Raw genomic sequence first — 20,011 nt, forward strand, 5'->3', positions numbered from 1 at the left:
CGCGCTGCCTGTTTATTCCCCCCTAGCACTGACAGTGGTTACATACTGCTGTACAGCCCCCCCCCCCCACTTTTCATTTAGGCATTCTGATGCTGAACAGCTGAAATTCCAACTCACCAGTTCCAACAATCTGCATTAATAAATGGATTAACAATCACCTGCAGCATTTAGGAAGTACACCACCATAAAGAATCCCAGTGACGTTAATTTTTCTGGCCCACAAGTCTACTCAACACCCCTTTTTACACTTTTCTGAAGCTGCTACGAGGTTTTTAGTCCACTATGCAAACTGCAGCCATCTTACAGAGATCACATTCAGTGCGCCAGGGCAGCTGAACAGACACCTACGCACTCACTGTCTCATCTTACAGAAGTCAGCTCCCTGTCAGAAATCACATTTCTAGTACCTGCAGCTTAGGCCACTTCCATTTTTTATTTACTAAGATCACTCAACAAGAACAATTCTTGAAGCCTGTTCCACAGCAACACAATTTTAGAAAGTGTTTTCAAGCTATCCATCTCCTAACAACTAATATATTTTGGCAAACAGTTCAATTACAAAAGCAGATTTCAACAGACCTGTATTACCTGGGGCAATTTCTTTCAGGCAATCCTTGAGATCAATCAATAAAAAAAAAAAAAAAAAGTTGGTTACTTGAATGACAAACTTCCTCTGGTATTTTCTCTTTCCTGGTAGCACAGTCTCCTCAATTCAAATATTCAGCCTTGATTGCAAACTGAAAGTTCCTTTTCATTGTATCCGTAAGGTAAGTTTAAGCACATTTTAATGATGTCTTTTATACTCAACAAAAGTCAATGAAGAAAAGCTACATCAACTGCAATGCCACCAGGACAGTGCTAGTCTTGACAGAAAAAGCTCCTTAGCATTAGCAGTGATGCAAGCAATCAATTTCAGTTCACATACCTCAGCTGAAAGGGGACCAGCTACCAGCACATACAAGTATTTTAAAAACAAGTAATTTGATTTCACACACTTAAAATGCTTTGAAGCAAAGTCTTTATTATATAAAAAGTGCTTTAATACATCAAACATTTAAGAAACGTGTTTAGAAAAAAACACATCACTATTTCCATCTTATCAACAATTTAAAAAATAAAAATAGACAATATTTAAAATATTTATACATATAAGAAAAATAACATCTCTATTGTCTTACTCATCCTTGAGTGCATACATGACATCGTCCTGACTGATATTTAGCCGCACCCGCATGTGAAGATACTTATTACTGGACTCCACCAGCAAAAGCCTGCAGGCGCCGAGTCTTGAACAAATTGCCATAATTTCTGATATTGTAGGACTCTGCATGCCTTCAATTCTACACAACGCGAGGTGTTGATGATAGACCTATTCAAACAGAGGAAAGGACACAGGTCATGTTTAACTCCTGCTGCAGTCTAGTAGGTTAAGGTGAAAAAAAGAGAAGCTTCCTTCCCTCCACATCTATGGGGAGGAAAAACTAGCTCCAGTCAGTTCAGATGAAACGCGCACATAGAATCATAGAATCGTTTAGGTTGGAAAAGACCTTTAAGATCATCAAGTCCAACCGTTAACCTAACACTGCCATCCCACCACTAAGCACCTTGTCTACCCATCTTTTAAATACCTCCAGGGATGGGGACTTGACCACTTCCCTGGGCAGCCCATTCCAGTGCCTGGTTCGGCACCAACGGTTCATGCTGCTGGTTCAGCACAACAGTTTGCTACTTCCTTGACAAAGTCCTATTCCAAGCTATGGTTTCCTTTTTATACAGCCAAAAAGCAAAACAATCAGCAACCTACCTTGTCTGCAATTTTAAATCAATCATTTTATCTGTCACTACATGTCTTTTGCCCTGGACTATGTGGACTAAAGCTTATCCAGAAGATTAAGAGCTAACATACAGCTAACTACAAATCAGTCTGCTCAGAAGTGGTATTTAGGCCCAGTGATGAATAAGCATGAGTCACACTGGCTACAAACATGAAAGATGACAGCTTAGAAAGCCACGATACACCTTTAAACACAGGAGAATGCACTCACAATCGTGTAGACTAGTAAATCTGTAACAAGAATCAGCTGGGGTCTTCTGCTTTTCCATTTAGAAAAAGCAGAAGAAAACCTTTTTGGTGTTAAAGGAAAACTAAGGGGAAAATGTAACAAATTGGTCTAACAAAATATTCCTTGAAGTTCAAGAACCAATACACAAAGATTGTGTGTATCTACACAACCAACTGATGCAGATGTTCAGGAGCCAGTAACAGAGAACGCAATTAAAATGCTTACTTTCAAACCTGTAGAACAAGATAAAACTGGCAGGTTATTTTATATATAAATACATAGTTCTAAACATTTTTATAAGTATTAGCATATAGCCTCCATTCTGTGAATCATGACATGGACTCCGTGCAGAGTATTCACAGGTCTGCTGGTGCCAAGAATTTTATGGGTCTACTAAAAACCACACAGCTACTAGTAATATACCAGCCTCTATTGAGAAAGACAGCGATACACAAGTTGGAATCAACTTTCAGTTTTTCCTCCTCAAACTGGTATTTTCATGTTCTCTACTATTTTTTCCTGTTGTAAAGCATGTTAGGTGGAGGCATGCAATATTTTCAGGTGCAGGCCAAAAAAAAAAAAAAATCACTTTGTGATCCAGATCACTGGTAACATTAATACAACAGCAGGTGTTTCCTATTATAAGTATTTAGTCCCATTGAAAAACAGGTGGTAGCAGTCAAATAGGCTTTACACCTGGCCTGGACAGCCATGCCCCAATTTACCTTGCTATCATATTGTCTTTCATTAAATTTTAAGAATAAAACCCCCAAATATTTAAATAGTCACACTTTTGCCTGCTAATTTTGACAGTGCCCCCCTTTTGTAAAAGAAAAAATACTCTGAACACAAACATACCTGTTGAACTGTTGCCTCCTCAACTCCTGCTCTGCGAAACTCTGCTAAAGTTGCTTTCAAAAAGATTTGTTCATGCAATGAAATACCAAAAGAAAACAGACAAAAATCAGTCTGCCAAGTTTAGAACTTATGAAACCTTAGAAAGAAGTCTAGAAGGAAAATTGCTTGGTAACCACATTTTAAATGCAGGGTATTTTTCAACCCGAGAGGGGTAGTTCATGTCAACTAGCCATTATACTACAGCCTCCAACTCTGGCACCACAATACACTGCATTTCACTTCACCTCACCTTTCTTTCAATGTATCTGAACACAACATTTCATTCCATACATTATACATGTTCTGCAGTATGTTACGGTCAACTTACATTTATGAATTAACAAGTTAACATTGAGGTTTTCAGGCCCAAGTAGCACAGTAGAAGCCGTACTTACACATCCAGCAAAATACCACATTTGCACCTCTTAGTCCCCCCTTCCCTGCTGAAAGAGATTCTCTTCCTTTTGACCAGAAACCAGTAAAGCACTTCACCAGTTACAGCTTGTGCAGAGCACTGAAGGGCAACAGAATTCCTCACATGTATTCCCTCAGAAAATCTTTTGGAAGTCCTAACGGAATCTATTTATGTTAAAGAAACCAGTTGAAATGGGAGAGTCTTGCATTCCGTGTCTGCTTCTAAGTGAGCAAAGACAGTGGCATAATACAAGCGGATATGTAGAGGGGAACAGTTGAGTTTTGGGGACCCAGTGCCTACGCTATGCACATCTGAGTGGTTTTTTTCCTTCAGTCTAGCTCAAAATCTGGTCCAGTTTGCTGAATAACCAGTAGTGTTTGTAGTTGTTGGCTCCTGGGTGTATCTTCCAGATTTAGTTCCAACTGGAAGGAATTCAAATATATGTACTTGGAAATTGCTGCTTAGTGAAATCAATGTACAGTAAAGCAGGGACAATAAGGAAATCTCAAAAGCCCCCTCCTATCTGAGCTAACACATTAACATGGAAACATCCTGTATAAACTTGTACAAGTGATTTCTATGCCTTTTTTTCCCCGTCTTTAATTCCTATTTTGTACCTCTCTCCCCAAGCTGGGCTGCAAGGCTTGTTTTGTATCATACTTCGACAAAGCACAATGCATCACACAGGTGCTCCCAAAGGGTGGTGAGGACAGACTGAATATTTTTGAAAACATAGCCCAGTGAAAAAAGACACAAAACTGAAGAAATTCCTCTGAGAAATTTTTTTACCTGATTGCGTTTATATATGGTGATGAAAACATTTCATCTATGGCTTCTGTTACATGGGCCATCCTGACTATTTCAGGGGTTCTCTTCTGGCTAGCAAACTCACAGATCTCAGTGGCCCTTCTGCAGATATCAAGACAACGCCTTGCATCACCAGACAGTGCTGCAACCTGAAAGTAAACATGACAGGTTTGTAGTGATATTTCCTACAACTTGAGAAAAGAGTTTAGCAAGAATCAATAGACAAAAAACCCCAAACTGACAACAAAACAATGAGAGCAATGCTACTGTAAACTATGTTACTAGAATCCCAAATATTAAATAACAACCTTATTGACCAAAACCAACAGAAGCAACACTCCCCCACCCCTATCTGGTCATCACAAATTCAGGACTGAACTTTTTTCTATAACCACAGAAGTCAGAAGTTAAAAAAAAATATTCAGGAAATTCAATGTGAGCAGTTCAATTCAACACCAAAAGTTTTCAGAAATGTTAACAATAAAGACCCTACTATGATCCATGTTGATGCAAAGAAACAAAAGGGGCAAGAGGGGCAAAAACTCCTCAGTTTTTCCATACTCAATAGAATACTGATTTTAAGAGTACACTAATATTATTTAGTAGGTCTCAAAGAAACACCTGGGATAGTGGATTTACACTTACAAGTACCTGAAAATTTTTAGGTGTCCAAAATTTCTGAAACTAAATACTTCTTAAAAACCCCATTTGTGGTTTACAATTTTAGTATAGCTACAAACATTTGCTAGATAAGACTATGGGCCTAGTTTTCCCAGTAGATGCTGATAACATATGAAAGCCCTAGAACTCAGCTAGAGCCAAGAATAAGAAAACACTTTAGAAAAATCTAATTGCAAGTTATTTTTCTAGATTTTCTTAAGAAAAATCATAGTAGAAAACCACTGCAGATTATTCAGTCTTCAAAATCATCACTATTATTCTTACAAAAAGGTGGATCCTTCATAATAAAACAAATGCTTATGTTTACTTCTAACATATTTATGAGTACTTTTTTTTTAATCCTACAAAGATGCTTAGCAGAAAAAGTTTAAGCATATACTGGCTGACAGTTGTTCTAACATAAGTTTAATAGATTATTTTAATATCTAATTACTAACATGAGACATTAAACAATGCATGCATCTTATTTTGAGAAACTACTGATTACTAATGCATTATTTTTTGTACAACTGAGCATTAAGACAGGCAACGGAAGAGGTACTATCTATCATGACAAGGTTTTAAACATCTTGAGAAAGAAAATGAACGTGGGTATTTCCACCGCCACTGGCATACTAATTTTTTTCCCAAGATCATCCAGTGACTCACATTATGCCAAACACTGGAGAAAGCTGACATCATTACGCATTATCATGACTCTTGTTGTCACGCCTTCAGCTCTTGGAATATACTGCTGCCTTCCCCAAGTAGGTGGAAAAAGTAAGGATGTTGCTTTAGCAATGTTTCCTGTGAAAATACCCCGTATAGCTTACAGAGAGCATAGTGTATGATCTGCTACTTGCATCCCGCTTTGTCTCCAGTACAGAACACAGAACCACAGAGCCAAGTCTGACTACTGTTACAAAATTCTCCCCCGCCACCCCCCACACTCTTTACCTAGCACAACACAAAGGACCTACATCTGTACTGTCCTTACCTTTCTGGAAACCAGCTGAACTGCATCCTCTTCAAATGCCTTCATGCTGTTCAGTCTGGATGAAATAATTTGCTGTAACTGTTTGTAGGTGTAGGGCTGAAAGGACATTCTGGTGAGGCCCTAGAGTAAATAATACAATACCATGAGAGTGTTTGTAGTGCTTGAAAACTCTAAACTTCTCTAGCAGGTAGCGGTTTTATTTTCTCTAATAGGAGCAATCTCCCTTTCACAACCTCTACCTCTAAGTGATATGCTTTAATCAATTCTTCCACTTCACATTTGTGAAATAAATGTGCAAATCCACAAAACTAAGTGAGGACCACCAGTTGGATCTCCCCACTGAAAGGCCTGAGGAGCAAGTGCTGCTGATATTAGAATTCAAATTTCTCTTACAAAACTTGTAAACAAATCAGAGGCACCTAATACAAAAAATCTTTTGATTACAACTGTTTACACTTTATTTTTTGATTCAGTAACAGCAGAAGCTATGAAAAAATATTAATTTCTCCTTTAGCAAATCTGTATACATGTATACAGTCATACTACTGGCTTCACATTAGCAACCAGCCAAGAATTAAATTGTCTTCTGGCTCAAGCTAATAAAAACTGCTTTCAGATGAGAAGGACAATCTACATTATAGATGGTGCACTGCCTTTCATATTCTGCAGGAGGCTTGAATTTTGCATTTCTTATGCAAAATTATTCTCTCTTGTGGACTCAGCTGATCTGCAGGTTTAGCAGTTGGGGGAAAGCAATTCACACACTGTAGGACTATTTTTGAGTCACAGAATGAGGGAGGCATGGAGCACTGTTTTTGTAAATCACTTTTTAGAGCAGTGACGAGGTGATGACCTAGGAAAATGTATTTAATGCGGCTGTAGAGTGTATCCAACTTACTTTCTTGGATACCTTTGGACAGAAGAATCTACCAGCAGATGATTGCAAACAGAGAGAAGTAACTAGGTGCCTGGAATGAAAGGGGAAAAGAGGAAGGGAAGCCAAAAAAAGAACTCCTCTGAACGCTAGATTAAGCGGCTTAACCATGAAGCACAGCGTTTGATTACCCAGATCTTAATATGTTTAAAAAGACATCTGCATTCTTAATTCATTCTTAAAAGAACACAATGTACTTACATGGCATAACATCTGATTAGCAACTGGATTACTTTGCTAAGATTTATGTGTTCATTATCTGCCCTCTGGAGAGGAAAGGGAATTATAAAAGCATTGTTTAACCTCTGATGTAACCAATCCTACCTTTCTCCTGAATTACTTTTGACTGCTTACAGTATTTAATCTGTTCTCATTTTCTAGCATAGCAACAAAACTGCTAGAACATACCAGCCTGCTAGCTACTCTGTTCATCATTATTCTCTCTGGCAAGTCCATGGTGTTAGCAATGGCCAGGATGATTAACTTGGAGTGTTTTTGAGTTGGCCAGTCAAATAAATGGTACATCACATTCTGTTTCCGGGTCCACAGAAGATCAAGCTGCAGAGACAGAAAGAGAAGAATTAGACTGAAAAAGAACATCTCTGTATTTACAGCACCTGCTGGGGGTTTGAGAGTGCTAGTTCTGTCACAGACAACTTCTTACGTGCCTCTGAACAAGCTGTCTCCGCTGTGTTTCCTTTAACCATCTACTAATAGGACTGCATTTTCTGAATTAGGGCTCTCATCTCTTTTGGAAAAGCACAGTCCTGCTAGATGTTTGAACAGTATTAATCATAGTGGAGTGATTAAACAGCTGGAGTTTTTAAGTACTACTGTGATATTAATACTACATCTAAAAAGATTAAAAGACCCTCCATGTGAGAACCTGAATTAGCTTACAGCAAAAAATAAGTGTGCATTTGTTTATTACTGAACATAGCACATTCAAGGAATTTCAAAAATGGCTATGACTTACTTCACTGTGACTTTTTTTTCACTGGAAAAGCAGCAGCTTCCAGACAAAATACAGTTGAATTCTATGGTATTTAGGACTTGACAGAATAACTCATTCCATGACTTGGACCAAAACAAAACATAAAACCAATGTGAAATTCAAGGCAGAGAACAGTATGGCAACAGGATATTTGGCCATTTAAATTCAGTTTCCTACTAAGGCTAAGAAGAACTATTTGTGTGTTTTCTCTCCTAAGTCTATTCCTTTTAGATCACATATGATATACTCTAAGCATGTTTTTTTTCATCCTCCAGAAACTCATTTCTTACAATACTTCAAGGAAAAAGAATGAAGGATTTTGTCTCACCTCATCCACTATCAGCACTGTGGTCTTCCTCTTTGGTCCAGGTGTATTGAACAGTTTTGCCAGCAGTGCTGCAGCATGTGTTGCTGTCACCTTCTGACCTGTCAGTAACTGGACAAGGATTAAACAACATTGCAGGTTAAACACACCAAACCCCTGGAAATAGGAAGTTTAATGCCTATTTAGTTTTAACTGTTCTCTAACACTCAACAGCAAGCATCTGGATTTTTTTCAGGGGGGATGTGGGGGTTTAAAAAAAAAAAAAAAAAAAAAAAAAGCAGCTCATAGGTAGACTCAGGTCTACCAGAAACTGTTCATAAAGGAGAATGGAAACAAAAGAATACTTAGCTAAAATGAAAGGCCATTAGAATTTCCTGCAATTTGCCTTAAAGATAGATTCATTAAAAAAATCTTGAACCCAGTCTCAGGGGGACTCTAAGCCTAGCATACCTCAAGGATGTTTCTGAACACAAAACACCTACTGGAAACCTAAGTCAGTTGACAAGAATAGCCTGACTTCAGTAATCTCTGACTCCCATTAAAATATTAATGAATAGTCAGCAGGAGCTAGAACTAAATAGTTTATTCAACTTGAAGCTAAAAAGACACCTTCAACAAGAACTGCCTCTGCAACAATACATGTGGCAAAACAGATGATCTGACTGTATGCTACCTCTTCCCCTGCAGGTCCAAAGATACACAGAAAATAAAGCATGGCACTTCAAAATTACACTATATATGCTGAACCAATCCTGCAACATAGTTCAGAGTCCATCCGTCAAGTAAAATGGAGACTGCATTAGAAAATTTTGTTCTCCATAATCCCTTAAAAACTGAATTATGAAATCCTTTAGATTTCATAATTATAAAACAGGCCAGAGCATGACAATAGTGTATAATCTATATTTGTTTCACATTTGCAATTGAGTCAGGACAGTCTGAATCTGTCCTATAAAACAGTTGGATCCCAGAGGATCCTGATTCTACAGCTCTGGAACTGGGCGTCCAATATACCACAGAGTTCAGTTTCTTGTGGTGGAATTGGCACGCTTACTGTACGTACCCAAGTATTTAATCTTATCTCCTTTACCTGTCCAGGCCTTCCTGTCCCTGTGCTTTCTCTATAAACTTTCTTATGACAGTAAGGTAACTGCAGTAGTGAACACTCCAGAATTTGCTTCAGTGATGCAAAAAAAACATCAGGAAACTGGGGCTTGAAACTGACCCACAGCAAGAGATGCAGCAATCAGAAAAGGAGTGGCAGCCTAGCCTAGCTAGGGTACTTGCATAACAGCTGAGGCAGGAGGAACTAGAGAAATAAGTGGTTTATTTGACTATGTGCTCCCCTGAAGGCTATTTAGCCGGGCTAGCTTGAAGAGTTCAGGGCCCATGGAGGGCGACAAGTTTTACTTCCAAATGCCTATCCTTTATTAGTTTTAAAGATGCATGCTGAACAGGATAGGAACAAGCAGTGTTAAAATACATTAGCATTACCATGAGATAATTGTCGTAAAGCATTTCACTGTGCTAAAGAAACAGTGACCTGGCTACAATGAATCCTTCAGCAAGACACTGTCTATGATGGTTTGAGGAAAGGATGCAAATATGTAAATTTAACTCCCAACCATGAGGACAGGGATATTAGAACAACGTATGCCACTTCCTGCTCAGTTGGAAGATATGAAACTTAAATAAATGGGGCAGAAGTTCATAAAAAAAGAAACTAGATTCTTCAGGAAACCAAAAATTCATTTCCAGGTCACTGGCTTAAAGTTATCCTAGACTGACAAAGTTCTTGAGCAGTTACTAATGTCTAATGCCTATTCGGTGATCTTAATCCAGTCCTCCTGCAGAAGATTAATTCACACCCATACAAACACAAGCACAGTCAGTAGTTCCAGATGAGATGCTGCAGACTAGTTTGCCATGGAAATCTAAAATACAGTATTGTTGACAGAAATAGTACCTCTTTAGCTGGATTGCTATGATGACAGAACAATTAACCATTAAGACCCTCTTAGTAATCATTCCACTGCTACAGTGACTTCCACAGTTCTCATTTCTGTGCTTTTTAAACATACATGTGTAGAAAAAGTTAAACAAGGGGAAAAATATAAAAACAATATGCTTTAGATTTATTTTTTTAACCTGATTGGATGTAATAAATCAGGCTATTTCCCAGCCACTGCCCTTATGCAGCTGAAGGCAAAATAGTTCAAGAAGTTGGCCATGGCCTTAAGTTAATTATTTTTTAACATGCTCTAAGATAAAAGCAAACTGTCTCTCAGAGGGACTCCTTGGAAATATTGGTATGTTAAAGTGACTTGAATCCTGTAACACATCGAGGATCTCATGGCAAAGCATAAGATTTCTTCTTCTTTCAAACCAGAGAGCCATTCAAGAGGCTTTACTTACCTCTAGTATCTGCACGTAAGCTTGGTGAGGGTCAGTCAGCTTCATGCCATTAATCTCTACAAACTGGAATGATGGTAGGTCATCATTTTCTGCACCTTCCTGAAGACAGCGAATTACTTCATGAACAGTTGCAGTTTTACCTGTTCCAGGCACTCCAGAAATGTACATGCACCTACAAAAGCAGAAAGCCTTTTCAGCAGTCTGAACAAAATCATAACACTCTTAGGATCAATGATCTGGAATTCCTGGACTCCAAGACCAGCCTTGAATACTACTCCTCTGTCACTTCAGGCAATTCCTTACATTTCAGTTACTTTATTTGCAAACTGGGATACATAATACATTGGAGGATCATGAATATTTTTATTATTACTGAAGCAATTAACCACCTAAAATACTTTATAAATGTAATTTACCTCTTAAAAAATGGTTTCCCAGACATCTAAAATTGACTAGTTATTTCAGTCTTCAATTTGAATCTGCACAGTAAAGGAACCCGCATTATTTCTATGCGCAACCGTTCTTAAGGAAGAAAAATACCAGAAAAACTCAATCGGGAAATTTAATTCAGCCAAATGATGATAACTTTTTAAATAAAAGTAGCGTTGATTGTCTGACTGCTGTTATGCTATAGGTAGATGTGATCTTATTATAGTCTCACCAACAAACTCACCCTCCTGTACCATCAATAAGTTTGCTTTCCACAAAGTTATAGATATCCTGGAATTCTTCCTCACGACAAGGCAGAGATTCTGGGATAGCAGAAACATGCAGCCTTTTGATTAAAAAAGAAAAAGAGAAAGAAAATTGAAATAGGAGGTCTAAGAGTTGCATTTTCACAGTTCTACCTGAAGGGACTACCAAGGAAGACATAGCTGGATGTTCTACCTCTCTCAGTTGTGTGTAGTTTTTCAAATCTCTCTTAAACACCTTAAGTCTGAACAACAATGTCAAGTATCCCAAAAGAAATAGCCTAGTGTGATTTTAAGTTTTAAGAGGGCTGAATGTCATCTTCATAAAGAAACAGCATGAACATGCAGCAATAAAGACCTAGCTGTTGCAATTCACACAAAAAAAAAATGTAAGTCACTGTAGAGGTAGGACAAAACAGGGGACACGCCTTATAGGAAACTGTGAAAAAACTAAAACTCAGTTTGAAAGATACAGTCAATCCTGAATGTGTTTTTTTCCCACTGTGAAGATCTATAATGATACTTGTAAAGCTTTTTTACACACCAAGAGGAGACAGGTATTGTACTTTTACAATCTAAAGCTACTAAGAGAGGATTTTTATTTCTCTAAAGTTGCACTGAATAAAGACAGATACCTAGTTCTGAAGAACTTAGCATGGAGTAGTTACAATAATTTGAAACGGTAAAAGTAGTATTGTAAATACTACTAGTATTTGTAAATTTGTAAATTGCACTGTAAATTCATAAGCACTCTTCTGGTATCAAAACACAGTGCATTTTTACCAAGTTTATTCAATATGGTAAAGATGACATTTCCCTGTTTCAGCCTAGCCTACCGCTCTGCATACCTGATGCAAAAAGAGGCTTTCCTCTGTTGAGCACATATTACCTTAATCTGGCTTCTTCTAGTATATTGGCTGGTTTCTGTGCTTCATGGTTGCGCCTGGGAATTTCAGGAGTTGCATTCCGGGGTGTCTTGGGTGTTCCTGGTAAAGACTGCAAAGAAAAGTTACAACCTCAAACATATTTGCACATACGGCAATTTCTATTGGAGACTGATCATTCATACAAGTTTCCCAAACATCACTTAAGCACAAAAACTACCCAGAGATGCCAGTGTACAAGATTAAAAGAGAAACAGTCTTTACAAAGGGAATTACCAAAAAGCCTTATGGTCTTTTCTTCCTAAGAGAAAAAAGAAACTGGAAAAGGGGTGGTGACAAAGGCAATTATACCTTTTAACTGTCTGAAGAATTTTTAAACTGTTAATGCTTTTCTGAAGTGCTGTGTTACAAAAGGATCTGATTCTTAAGAAACAGCAAGCCATTAGAAACTGATCTATCTGAATTTCTTTGTCCAAACAAAAAAGCCATACAATATTTCTTAATTATTCTTCTTTGTTGTCCTTACAAGTTCTTGTTATGCTAGGTTTTCTGTGTTAGACATTTCATACAACACAGAGTAAAAATTAGCCATTGACAGTATGTACCCAGCTATGGTGCTGAACACAGTCTTAATCAGTCAGGCCTAAGATTCATGTAGCCTGGTATCTCATCTCCATCAGCAGCCACACTACAAGAAACTGCTGGCCACGCTCTTGGTGCGGCCATGAACGCTGCAGAGCATTCCTTTCGTGTTGGTAACCATCTGCACATTGTTATAATGCCAAGCATGAAGTTGGTCTTGCATCTTTCTGCTGTATATATAGACTGCACTCAATAAAAGACTATACAGAAATAGAACTAAAATGTCTCAGTGAGCAGCTTACAATAGAAGTAAAAATGGTGGCGATAAATGGATTCATCAGTTTGTTTGGCTCCAGTCCAATCTAACATTTTCCCTGTTTAGGCTAAAGCTTGCTGATAAACATTGTTACAACATAGACAACACACAAGTGTTTTATACATTTGCATAACCTACTCGCATCAAAGATCATATTAACCAAGATAATGTTTAATTAAAAGCTATGGGGTTCAGGTACTTAATTTTGGTACATAGGCATCAAGCATTCAAATAACTGGTTCAGAAATAATAAAAACAGCTCTTTTATATGGAACCTTACAGTTTTCTTCAGGGTCTTAGGAGTGTGAATTGCAGACTTCCTTGAAGATTTTGGGGTGCTGAATATTCTGCTTGATTTAGTTTTCTTTTCTGGTGTACAGATCACATCACTCTCTTCTTCCTCACTACTCGAAGAGTAAGAGCTGTCTGAGTTAGACAGAAAATCCTCTTCTTGGTTCAACTCTAGTTTATTTAATAAGCTGTGAGAAATAGAAATGACGTGAGTATTTTAAAAAATACATACAAGTCTACACACAAAGCGTGATGACAAAGTGTCATTTGCACACTTGCAGCTTTTTCCATAGTTACCATAATCAGAAAGTCAACATATTTTCCACCTGAGCTGCTATTTTCCATTGCTATTTAATAGCCTGGTTTAAAAGGAAGTCAATTTTCTGATGAACACTATGAATCAGCTTTGTATTTCTGAATGTAAGAGTTTTCACTCGCACTGCAATTAAGCTGTGCTTCTAGAACCATTTGCATTTCAATATTAAGCTAGACAAACTCTCAAGGCTTCAAGCTATCAATCTGTATAAGATACTACGGATGCAAAAGTTTACCTGATTTGCTCAGTAATGAGAGCGCATGTTTTTTCTGCACATAGTCTACGAGAACGAGGGGTCAACACAGGGCTCTGACTACGCAGCTCCTGATGTCCAATTAAACTGTAAATAAAGAACACAAAACCATTTGCATGTCCTCTTCGCATCACGCTTGTAAAGATGGAGAGAAGGCCTTTCAAACTTCAGGCTCAATTGTTATGGCTCTCAATCCAGCATGAATTCTTGTTTACAATTATCTACACATTGGCTATGGCATGGATACTGGCAGCACAATTTCCCCTCTCTTGTACTCTCCAATACATCTTCGCCAAAAAAACCCAAAACACAACCAACCCCAAATCTCAGAATATTTACTATAGGTCATTCATGGTCTGTACTATAAAGATTTTTATAGTAAAGTGTGTTTCTATAAAGCTTTGTGAACCAGTTGAGGAAAGCTGCTAGGTCTAACAAGAGACCCTGAGCCCACACAAGTCAGAGCTGCTAGGTGACCTATGATACTGTGACAATCATGACTGCACTAGTTCAAAACAGATGTCCCTGACTTGGGCCCTATCAACACTACGCCACTCTGTTTCCTGATGCACCCTCAGCTGGCAATAGCAACTTATTTCACATTGACTGACAGCTGCTGCACATGAACAGCTTTCCCTCACTTCCCCAGTTACACACACGTACATGGGTGAAGAGCACTGAATAGATGCTGGTGTAGTTGAATTAGCATCTGAATTACTTTGTAAATATAACACTGCCAAACTGAAGGGACAGGGGCTCAAAACAGTAGTGTTTTTTTGTTTGGTTGTGGGGTTTTGTTGTTGTTTGGGGTTTTTGTTTTGTTTGGGTTTTTTTAAGAGAAAGAGAAAATGAATGTGATTTTCTTTGGGCATCTCTTTGATCTGCCCTTTGGAGTAGATTTTTCTATTTGTGTTTTGAGATTCCTTGATTGTCTTCTTGGGCACTTCATCCCAACACCACTGAAACACTTCACTGTTAATACAATTTTCCTATTAGTTCAAAGGACACAATGAAATGTCTTTACTTAAGAATTACTTTAGTTATTTGTAGACAGTTCTCAGAAATTTTTTTAGATGTATAAATACCACTGAAATGCCGTTACCTTATCAATGAAAAGTAAATGTTTTATTGCTATACAGTAAGTGATAAAAATGGGGCGCAGATCCACCAAGTCTTACACCCACATCTTTACTCTTTGAAAGAAGGAAAAGGGGAACATGACTGGGGTCTGGCTTCCTGTAATATTATATAGAAGAAAGTCTGATCCATTCTCCTCCTGCCCCAGCTTAATGCCATTTTTAAAGGCCATGCAAAGATACACTTAAACAATTACACTTTTTGAGTTTTGATTTCTTTTCTATATAAAAATCAGCATGAAAGTATACATACAATTATCATGAGAACTCTCATGAGGCCAACTGCATCCCTTTCTATAGGTCAGCGTATCTCAACAGTTGTCACAAGTAGGGCACATTTGAGCCTGTATGACATACGTACAGTGACTGCAGGGAAACAGATTTTTATCCATGCTGATGAACAATACAACAATAACAATCAATATGGCTTCAATTCCCTTTCATATCATCCTACCATTACCTAAACTCCTCTCTCTGTTCTTGTAACCACAAACTGCTTGTGTCCACCTTTAAAGTCAGCTCCTCTTATGATCTCCCCAATCATTCATTCACCTCCAAGTCACAGGCTTTCTAGAGCTTCACCACAGTGCACCTGTAACCATTTAGGCTATCCCCCTTTCTCTCAATGATCTCAACAGGCAAAACATGGTACACACAGATTTCACCTGCTTTTCTCTCTAGAAGTCTTTCACAAATGTGCTTTAAGAGAACTACATACAAACAGAAATCCCGTACACAAATAATTATTAAAAGGCGATCACTTACGATATAATGTCATGTTTTATGTTATGATTCTTGGCTTTCTCACTGGAGTTTTTGACCTTATAGGGGGATAATCGTATTGTATCACTAAAACTCTGGCTGTGCTCTGCAGCATCAGACACTGACTTTGACTTATCATTGGCGCAAGGTATTTTTGGTGGTGAGCCTAAAATGCCAGTGAATTTCACTTTTCTTTTGGTAGCCGATGGTTCTAATGGTGCTACAGCATCACAGTCGTCATCCAAAAGTTCCAAAACGTCACATCCCAGGATCCTGCCTTTAGGAGACTTTGTGGGACCTAGGAATCAAGAGCAAAATGAACTTTTGTCAGGCTTTAATCTGGCTGGTTTGGTTAACTATCAGAAGACATGGTATGGCTGGCTCAGTGGCTGTCATTTAAATGAAAGGGAATGGGCTTTACACTGCAGGAACAAGGAACTGAATACATACAGAAGGCGTACACTTCCTCTAAAAAGATGACTAAACAGAATACAACCCACCTCCACCACTTACAACTTTACTCAGGCTCCAGTTTGAAAATAGAGCATGTTACATAGGATCAAACGTGCTTATTCTACCAGTCCAACACAAACATTCTAGTGCACCATCAGAAGACTAAAGAAAGTAAGATGTTCTGAAGTTAAGTTAGGCTGATTGGTAGTATTTAAGCCAACAAGCACTTTAACTCAGACTTCCCAGTTACAAATAAAACATTTGCATCAGTCATTGGATATAAGAAGTAGTGTTGCTTGAAATAAGACATCAAACAACTGATGCACGAAAAAAGGCTTGGGCTAACCCCAAAGCCTGAATAAGTCAGCTAAAAATACTGAGGTTGAATATTACCATAGTTTGAACTACCCAAAATGAAAAGGCACAAGACATACTACGTTCAAAACTACTGACAGACAGAATATTGCCATATACATACTGTTTAACTGTAACTTCTTCCTTGCTGTTGGAGTTTTGAAGCTATTAGCCACTCTTTGCGAATGTCTCTCCTTAGCAAGGGAGGACTTGGAAGCAGAATGTTTTGATTCTATTTCCAATTCAACATTTTTTGGTTTTGAGGCACTCTGAATAACTCTCTCCGTCTCTTTTTTCAGGGGGGAATTGACGTCTGAAGGAATAAATGAGTTTGAAGAGTTTGGGATGCCACCTCCTTTCTTACTAGCTTCTTTCAGCTTAGAGAATGTGTCAGGGGACAAAGCCTTAAAGCATTTCCCATCCCAAGACTGTTTTACATAGAAAGTTTGTTCCTTGTTTAATTGAATAGGTAGTTCCTCCCGCAGATGTAGGGGTATTACCTGTAAGAACAAAAAATACCAACACATGCCCCCCTTAATATTTACTGTTAATTTAATACTCAACTATTTTCTATTCACAGATCTTCTTATTGGAACTTCATTATATAGGGCAACACCTCCAACCTACACTTACACTAGCATAAGTTTATGGCACTACAGGACTCCCATCACATTACTTCCTTCCACACAAACCTTTAAATGAGCTGGCTGCCAACAACCAAAGTAATTTTGGGATGGAAGACAGACAGAATATCAGCAGTTTTCAACTATCCTATATTAGCTACATTAACAAATACACATCACACATTTGGTTTAGGAGGAAATAAAGCAGCTCCACCGTTCTATTACACTTTTCAGATTGTTTCTTTCTTTCTTCCCTCTATGCATAGAGGGGCTGCAGCACATACCATGACGCTTTTAATAATGGTCTCCACAGCTATATCAGTGTCATAACCAGAAACTTGGTCAAAAAACACCTCTTGGGGAGAAACCTCTCTTTTTAGCAGTTTCCGTTTATTCTGCGGTATCTCTGTAATATGAGAGAACCATTGCACAACTGCATGTTTCTGCTGAACACCTGTAACAACAAAAAAAAGTCAGTGAACATTAATAATTTCATTGTATCACAAATAGTAATTACTAGACCTCAATGCCTTTAGCTGAAATGCCATCAAGGATAGAAAACCTCCCTGGACACAGGTGAGAAAGCATCTGATAAGAGATTACAATTCCCATTTTCTAAGCTCAATTAAAATGTTTGAGTTGAGACTTTTAAGGACTAAGATAACACCTACATATGGTCTCCAATCACAAAATACTTGCAGACCAGCTGATCCACCAATTTACTAGCACAAATTAAGAGGTTCCTTATTTGCATAAATATGATCTAATCAGACCCCACTAACTGAAAAGAGTGACATAAAAGGAGAAGCGAGAAATTTCACAACAGTCTTTGTAATTTCAATGTTATTTTAGAGGTAAACCAGAAACACATTTATTAAATGCCTAAGAAACCAGAGAATCCTGCTGTTGAAATGTCTAGAAGTCTGAATAAACACTACGAACAGATTCAGTGTGGATAGTTAAAAGAAACATTTGGAACATATAACAATGAAATATTAAGTCCCTCTCTACATTTTAAGGTCTTCATCTCTGAATGAAAAACAAAGCCACATATCTTGAGCAAATTTGTCAAAGATACGTAACGAAAGAAAAATCTTGTTTTCAGGGAAGTTTGACAGGTTTCATTCCAGCATGAAAAGAATATTCAGTTATATTACAACAAATCTTCATTAGTAAATAAATAAGTTGGAGTGATATGTATTTACGTTTTTAAAAAGTAAAGAATTAAAAAAGACCTCAAAACATTATTATGATGGCCCAAAACAAACAACAAAAGCCGTCCAAAGAAATCAGGCACAGCTAATGAGTAGTTTCTAATTCAGACTCAGACATAGCCTTTGTATCACTCACCTTCCATGATTTATCTTTTAATATCTACCTTGATCTATAAACAAGGAGTTCTACAAGGGACTGAAGTAATGAGCCCCACTTATTTAGCCCTGTGCCTTATTGCTAAATTCCCTGATGTCTAATAAGATGCAAGTTCCAGGCTTGCAGTGCTCTTGCTCCATTTGGATTCTCCAATCTCTAAATAAAGCATGAGCTCACAGTCTTCCTCAAGGATCATTTATTTTAAATTAGACAGCTAAGCAAAAGGTTGTAAAAATTTAATGTCTTTAAGCTCTCTGTTATCTATGAACTTTAGCTGGAATTAGACATCAGCCCAAAATACTTGGGGAGCATGTGAATACAGATACAGTGATTACCAAAGCCTAATTTCCTTAATAAATTAGGCCAGTGATATGAGGTTATGGCTAAATATACCCCCATGAAATAGGTATCCTTAAAACATTTTAAGATTTCTCCAACAGGTAAATTTTTATTTCTCTTACCATCTTCATATAAATCCAGAAGTTGTGCCACAAAAGGTTGATCTGCATTCTCCCCTTCTACTAAAATAAACTCGCCAAGTTGTATACATGTTTCTTTTCCGCTTCTTTCAGATTTAATAAGGATTCCCCTAGAAAGTGATGCACACATGCAGATTAGCAGGATTTTATATTCATTATAATCCACATATCATTAAAGCTGATGGCCTGTCAATCTTACAGCTAGTTACGCTCCCTCCTGCAAAGCCTACAATTGAGTTTCCAATTAAACGCTTTCATGTATATTTCAAACTTATTCACAGATTTAATTAAAACATTTTTATACATTATACAATTTCTAATTCAAGAGCTTAGTAACAACGTTCTTGTTATACGCATAGTGTCATGACACAATGCTCAAAACCTTACTCACATTCTCACTGACTGCCACATTAACATAAACCATGTCAGAAAGGTAAAGAAACCTTCATTGATTAAGTTTCCCTGAGCAATCCAGAAATAAATGTTATTTACTTGTACTGCAAAGTCCTCAGTTTTCTGTCTGAGCACATGGGTTTTCCATACCAGGAGTAGATAATTTTGCTTTGCTGCCGGGTATTCATGATTCCCAAGGAAAAGCTAAAACAAAAAACCAATTTTTGTATTATTATTTAAAAATAAAAGCAGGACAAGACTCAAGATGGCCAGATACATAGAAAAGCCATCAGTTCTCTCAGTACGTATGAAGAATGTGGCATGAATCCATTGATTCCGAGAAGCCTACCTTCCCCAAAAACTCCAGACACCTCTCCCCCGCATGAGGAGATAAAAAGGAAGATGTTTAGCAGTAGACTGTTCTTCAATTCCTTTTCAGTCCGGTGTTTGACTAACATACCCGACAGACACGCAATTCCCTTGTTACTGGCTAATTTGCTTATTCACAGAGGAAGTTATCCGGAGAGATGTCTTCTGTGTTTTGTTTATTACCGAGACTCGTCGCTCATTAAGTACCAACCCCTCCCCCGTGGTGTCCT

The 20,011-nt window shown here is 37.8% G+C and overlaps 2 protein-coding genes across 6 annotated transcripts in view; both read right to left on the reverse strand.

The window, feature by feature from the left end:
* The window catches only part of CC2D1B (coiled-coil and C2 domain containing 1B), a 37,253-nt gene extending 34,256 nt beyond the window's left edge, over nt 1–2,997 (reverse strand). For all 4 annotated transcript variants that reach the window (XM_035900188.1, XM_009644639.2, XM_035900186.1 and 1 more), the window contains exon 1: nt 2,922–2,997. The gene's annotated coding sequence lies outside the window, so the exon portion shown is untranslated. The remainder of the gene's footprint in view (nt 1–2,921) is intronic.
* A 1,253-nt stretch (nt 2,998–4,250) lies between these two features.
* ORC1 (origin recognition complex subunit 1) lies at nt 4,251–19,793 on the reverse strand. 2 transcript variants are annotated; one of them, XM_035900191.1, is made up of 16 exons: nt 19,762–19,793; nt 19,512–19,616; nt 19,002–19,129; nt 17,454–17,623; nt 16,671–17,046; nt 15,743–16,037; nt 13,824–13,928; nt 13,262–13,460; nt 12,089–12,195; nt 11,181–11,282; nt 10,508–10,679; nt 8,096–8,203; nt 7,182–7,331; nt 5,840–5,959; nt 5,512–5,649; nt 4,251–4,331 (listed from the first exon to the last, which is right to left on the reverse strand). In XM_035900191.1, the coding sequence occupies exons 2-15, from the start codon at nt 19,598–19,600 to the stop codon at nt 5,569–5,571; spliced, it is 2,202 nt and encodes a 733-aa protein (XP_035756084.1). In that variant the 5' UTR covers nt 19,601–19,616; nt 19,762–19,793; the 3' UTR covers nt 4,251–4,331; nt 5,512–5,568. The 2 variants fall into 2 exon arrangements, with proteins under 2 accessions (XP_035756084.1, XP_035756085.1); XM_035900192.1 differs by lacking the exons at nt 4,251–4,331; nt 5,512–5,649 and adding an exon at nt 6,738–6,807 and having other exon boundaries at nt 5,876–5,959.
* Nucleotides 19,794–20,011: the final 218 nt, after the last annotated feature.

This window comes from Egretta garzetta, unplaced genomic scaffold (genome assembly GCF_000687185.1).
Source record: "Egretta garzetta isolate BGI_Z169 unplaced genomic scaffold, ASM68718v1 scaffold768, whole genome shotgun sequence".
In the NCBI taxonomy this organism is placed as follows: domain Eukaryota; kingdom Metazoa; phylum Chordata; class Aves; order Pelecaniformes; family Ardeidae; genus Egretta; species Egretta garzetta.

Coding starts and splice junctions, on each gene's coding strand:
- ORC1 (XM_035900191.1), bottom strand. CDS start 19,600: ATGAATACCCGGCAGCAAAGCAAAATTATCTACTCCTGGTATGGAAAA. Junction 19,130..19,511: donor CTGAGGACTTTGCAGTACAA/GTAAATAACATT, acceptor ATCACTTTCTAG/GGGAATCCTTATTAAATCTG. Junction 13,461..13,823: donor CTCATTACTGAGCAAATCAG/GTAAACTTTTGC, acceptor TATTTCTCACAG/CTTATTAAATAAACTAGAGT.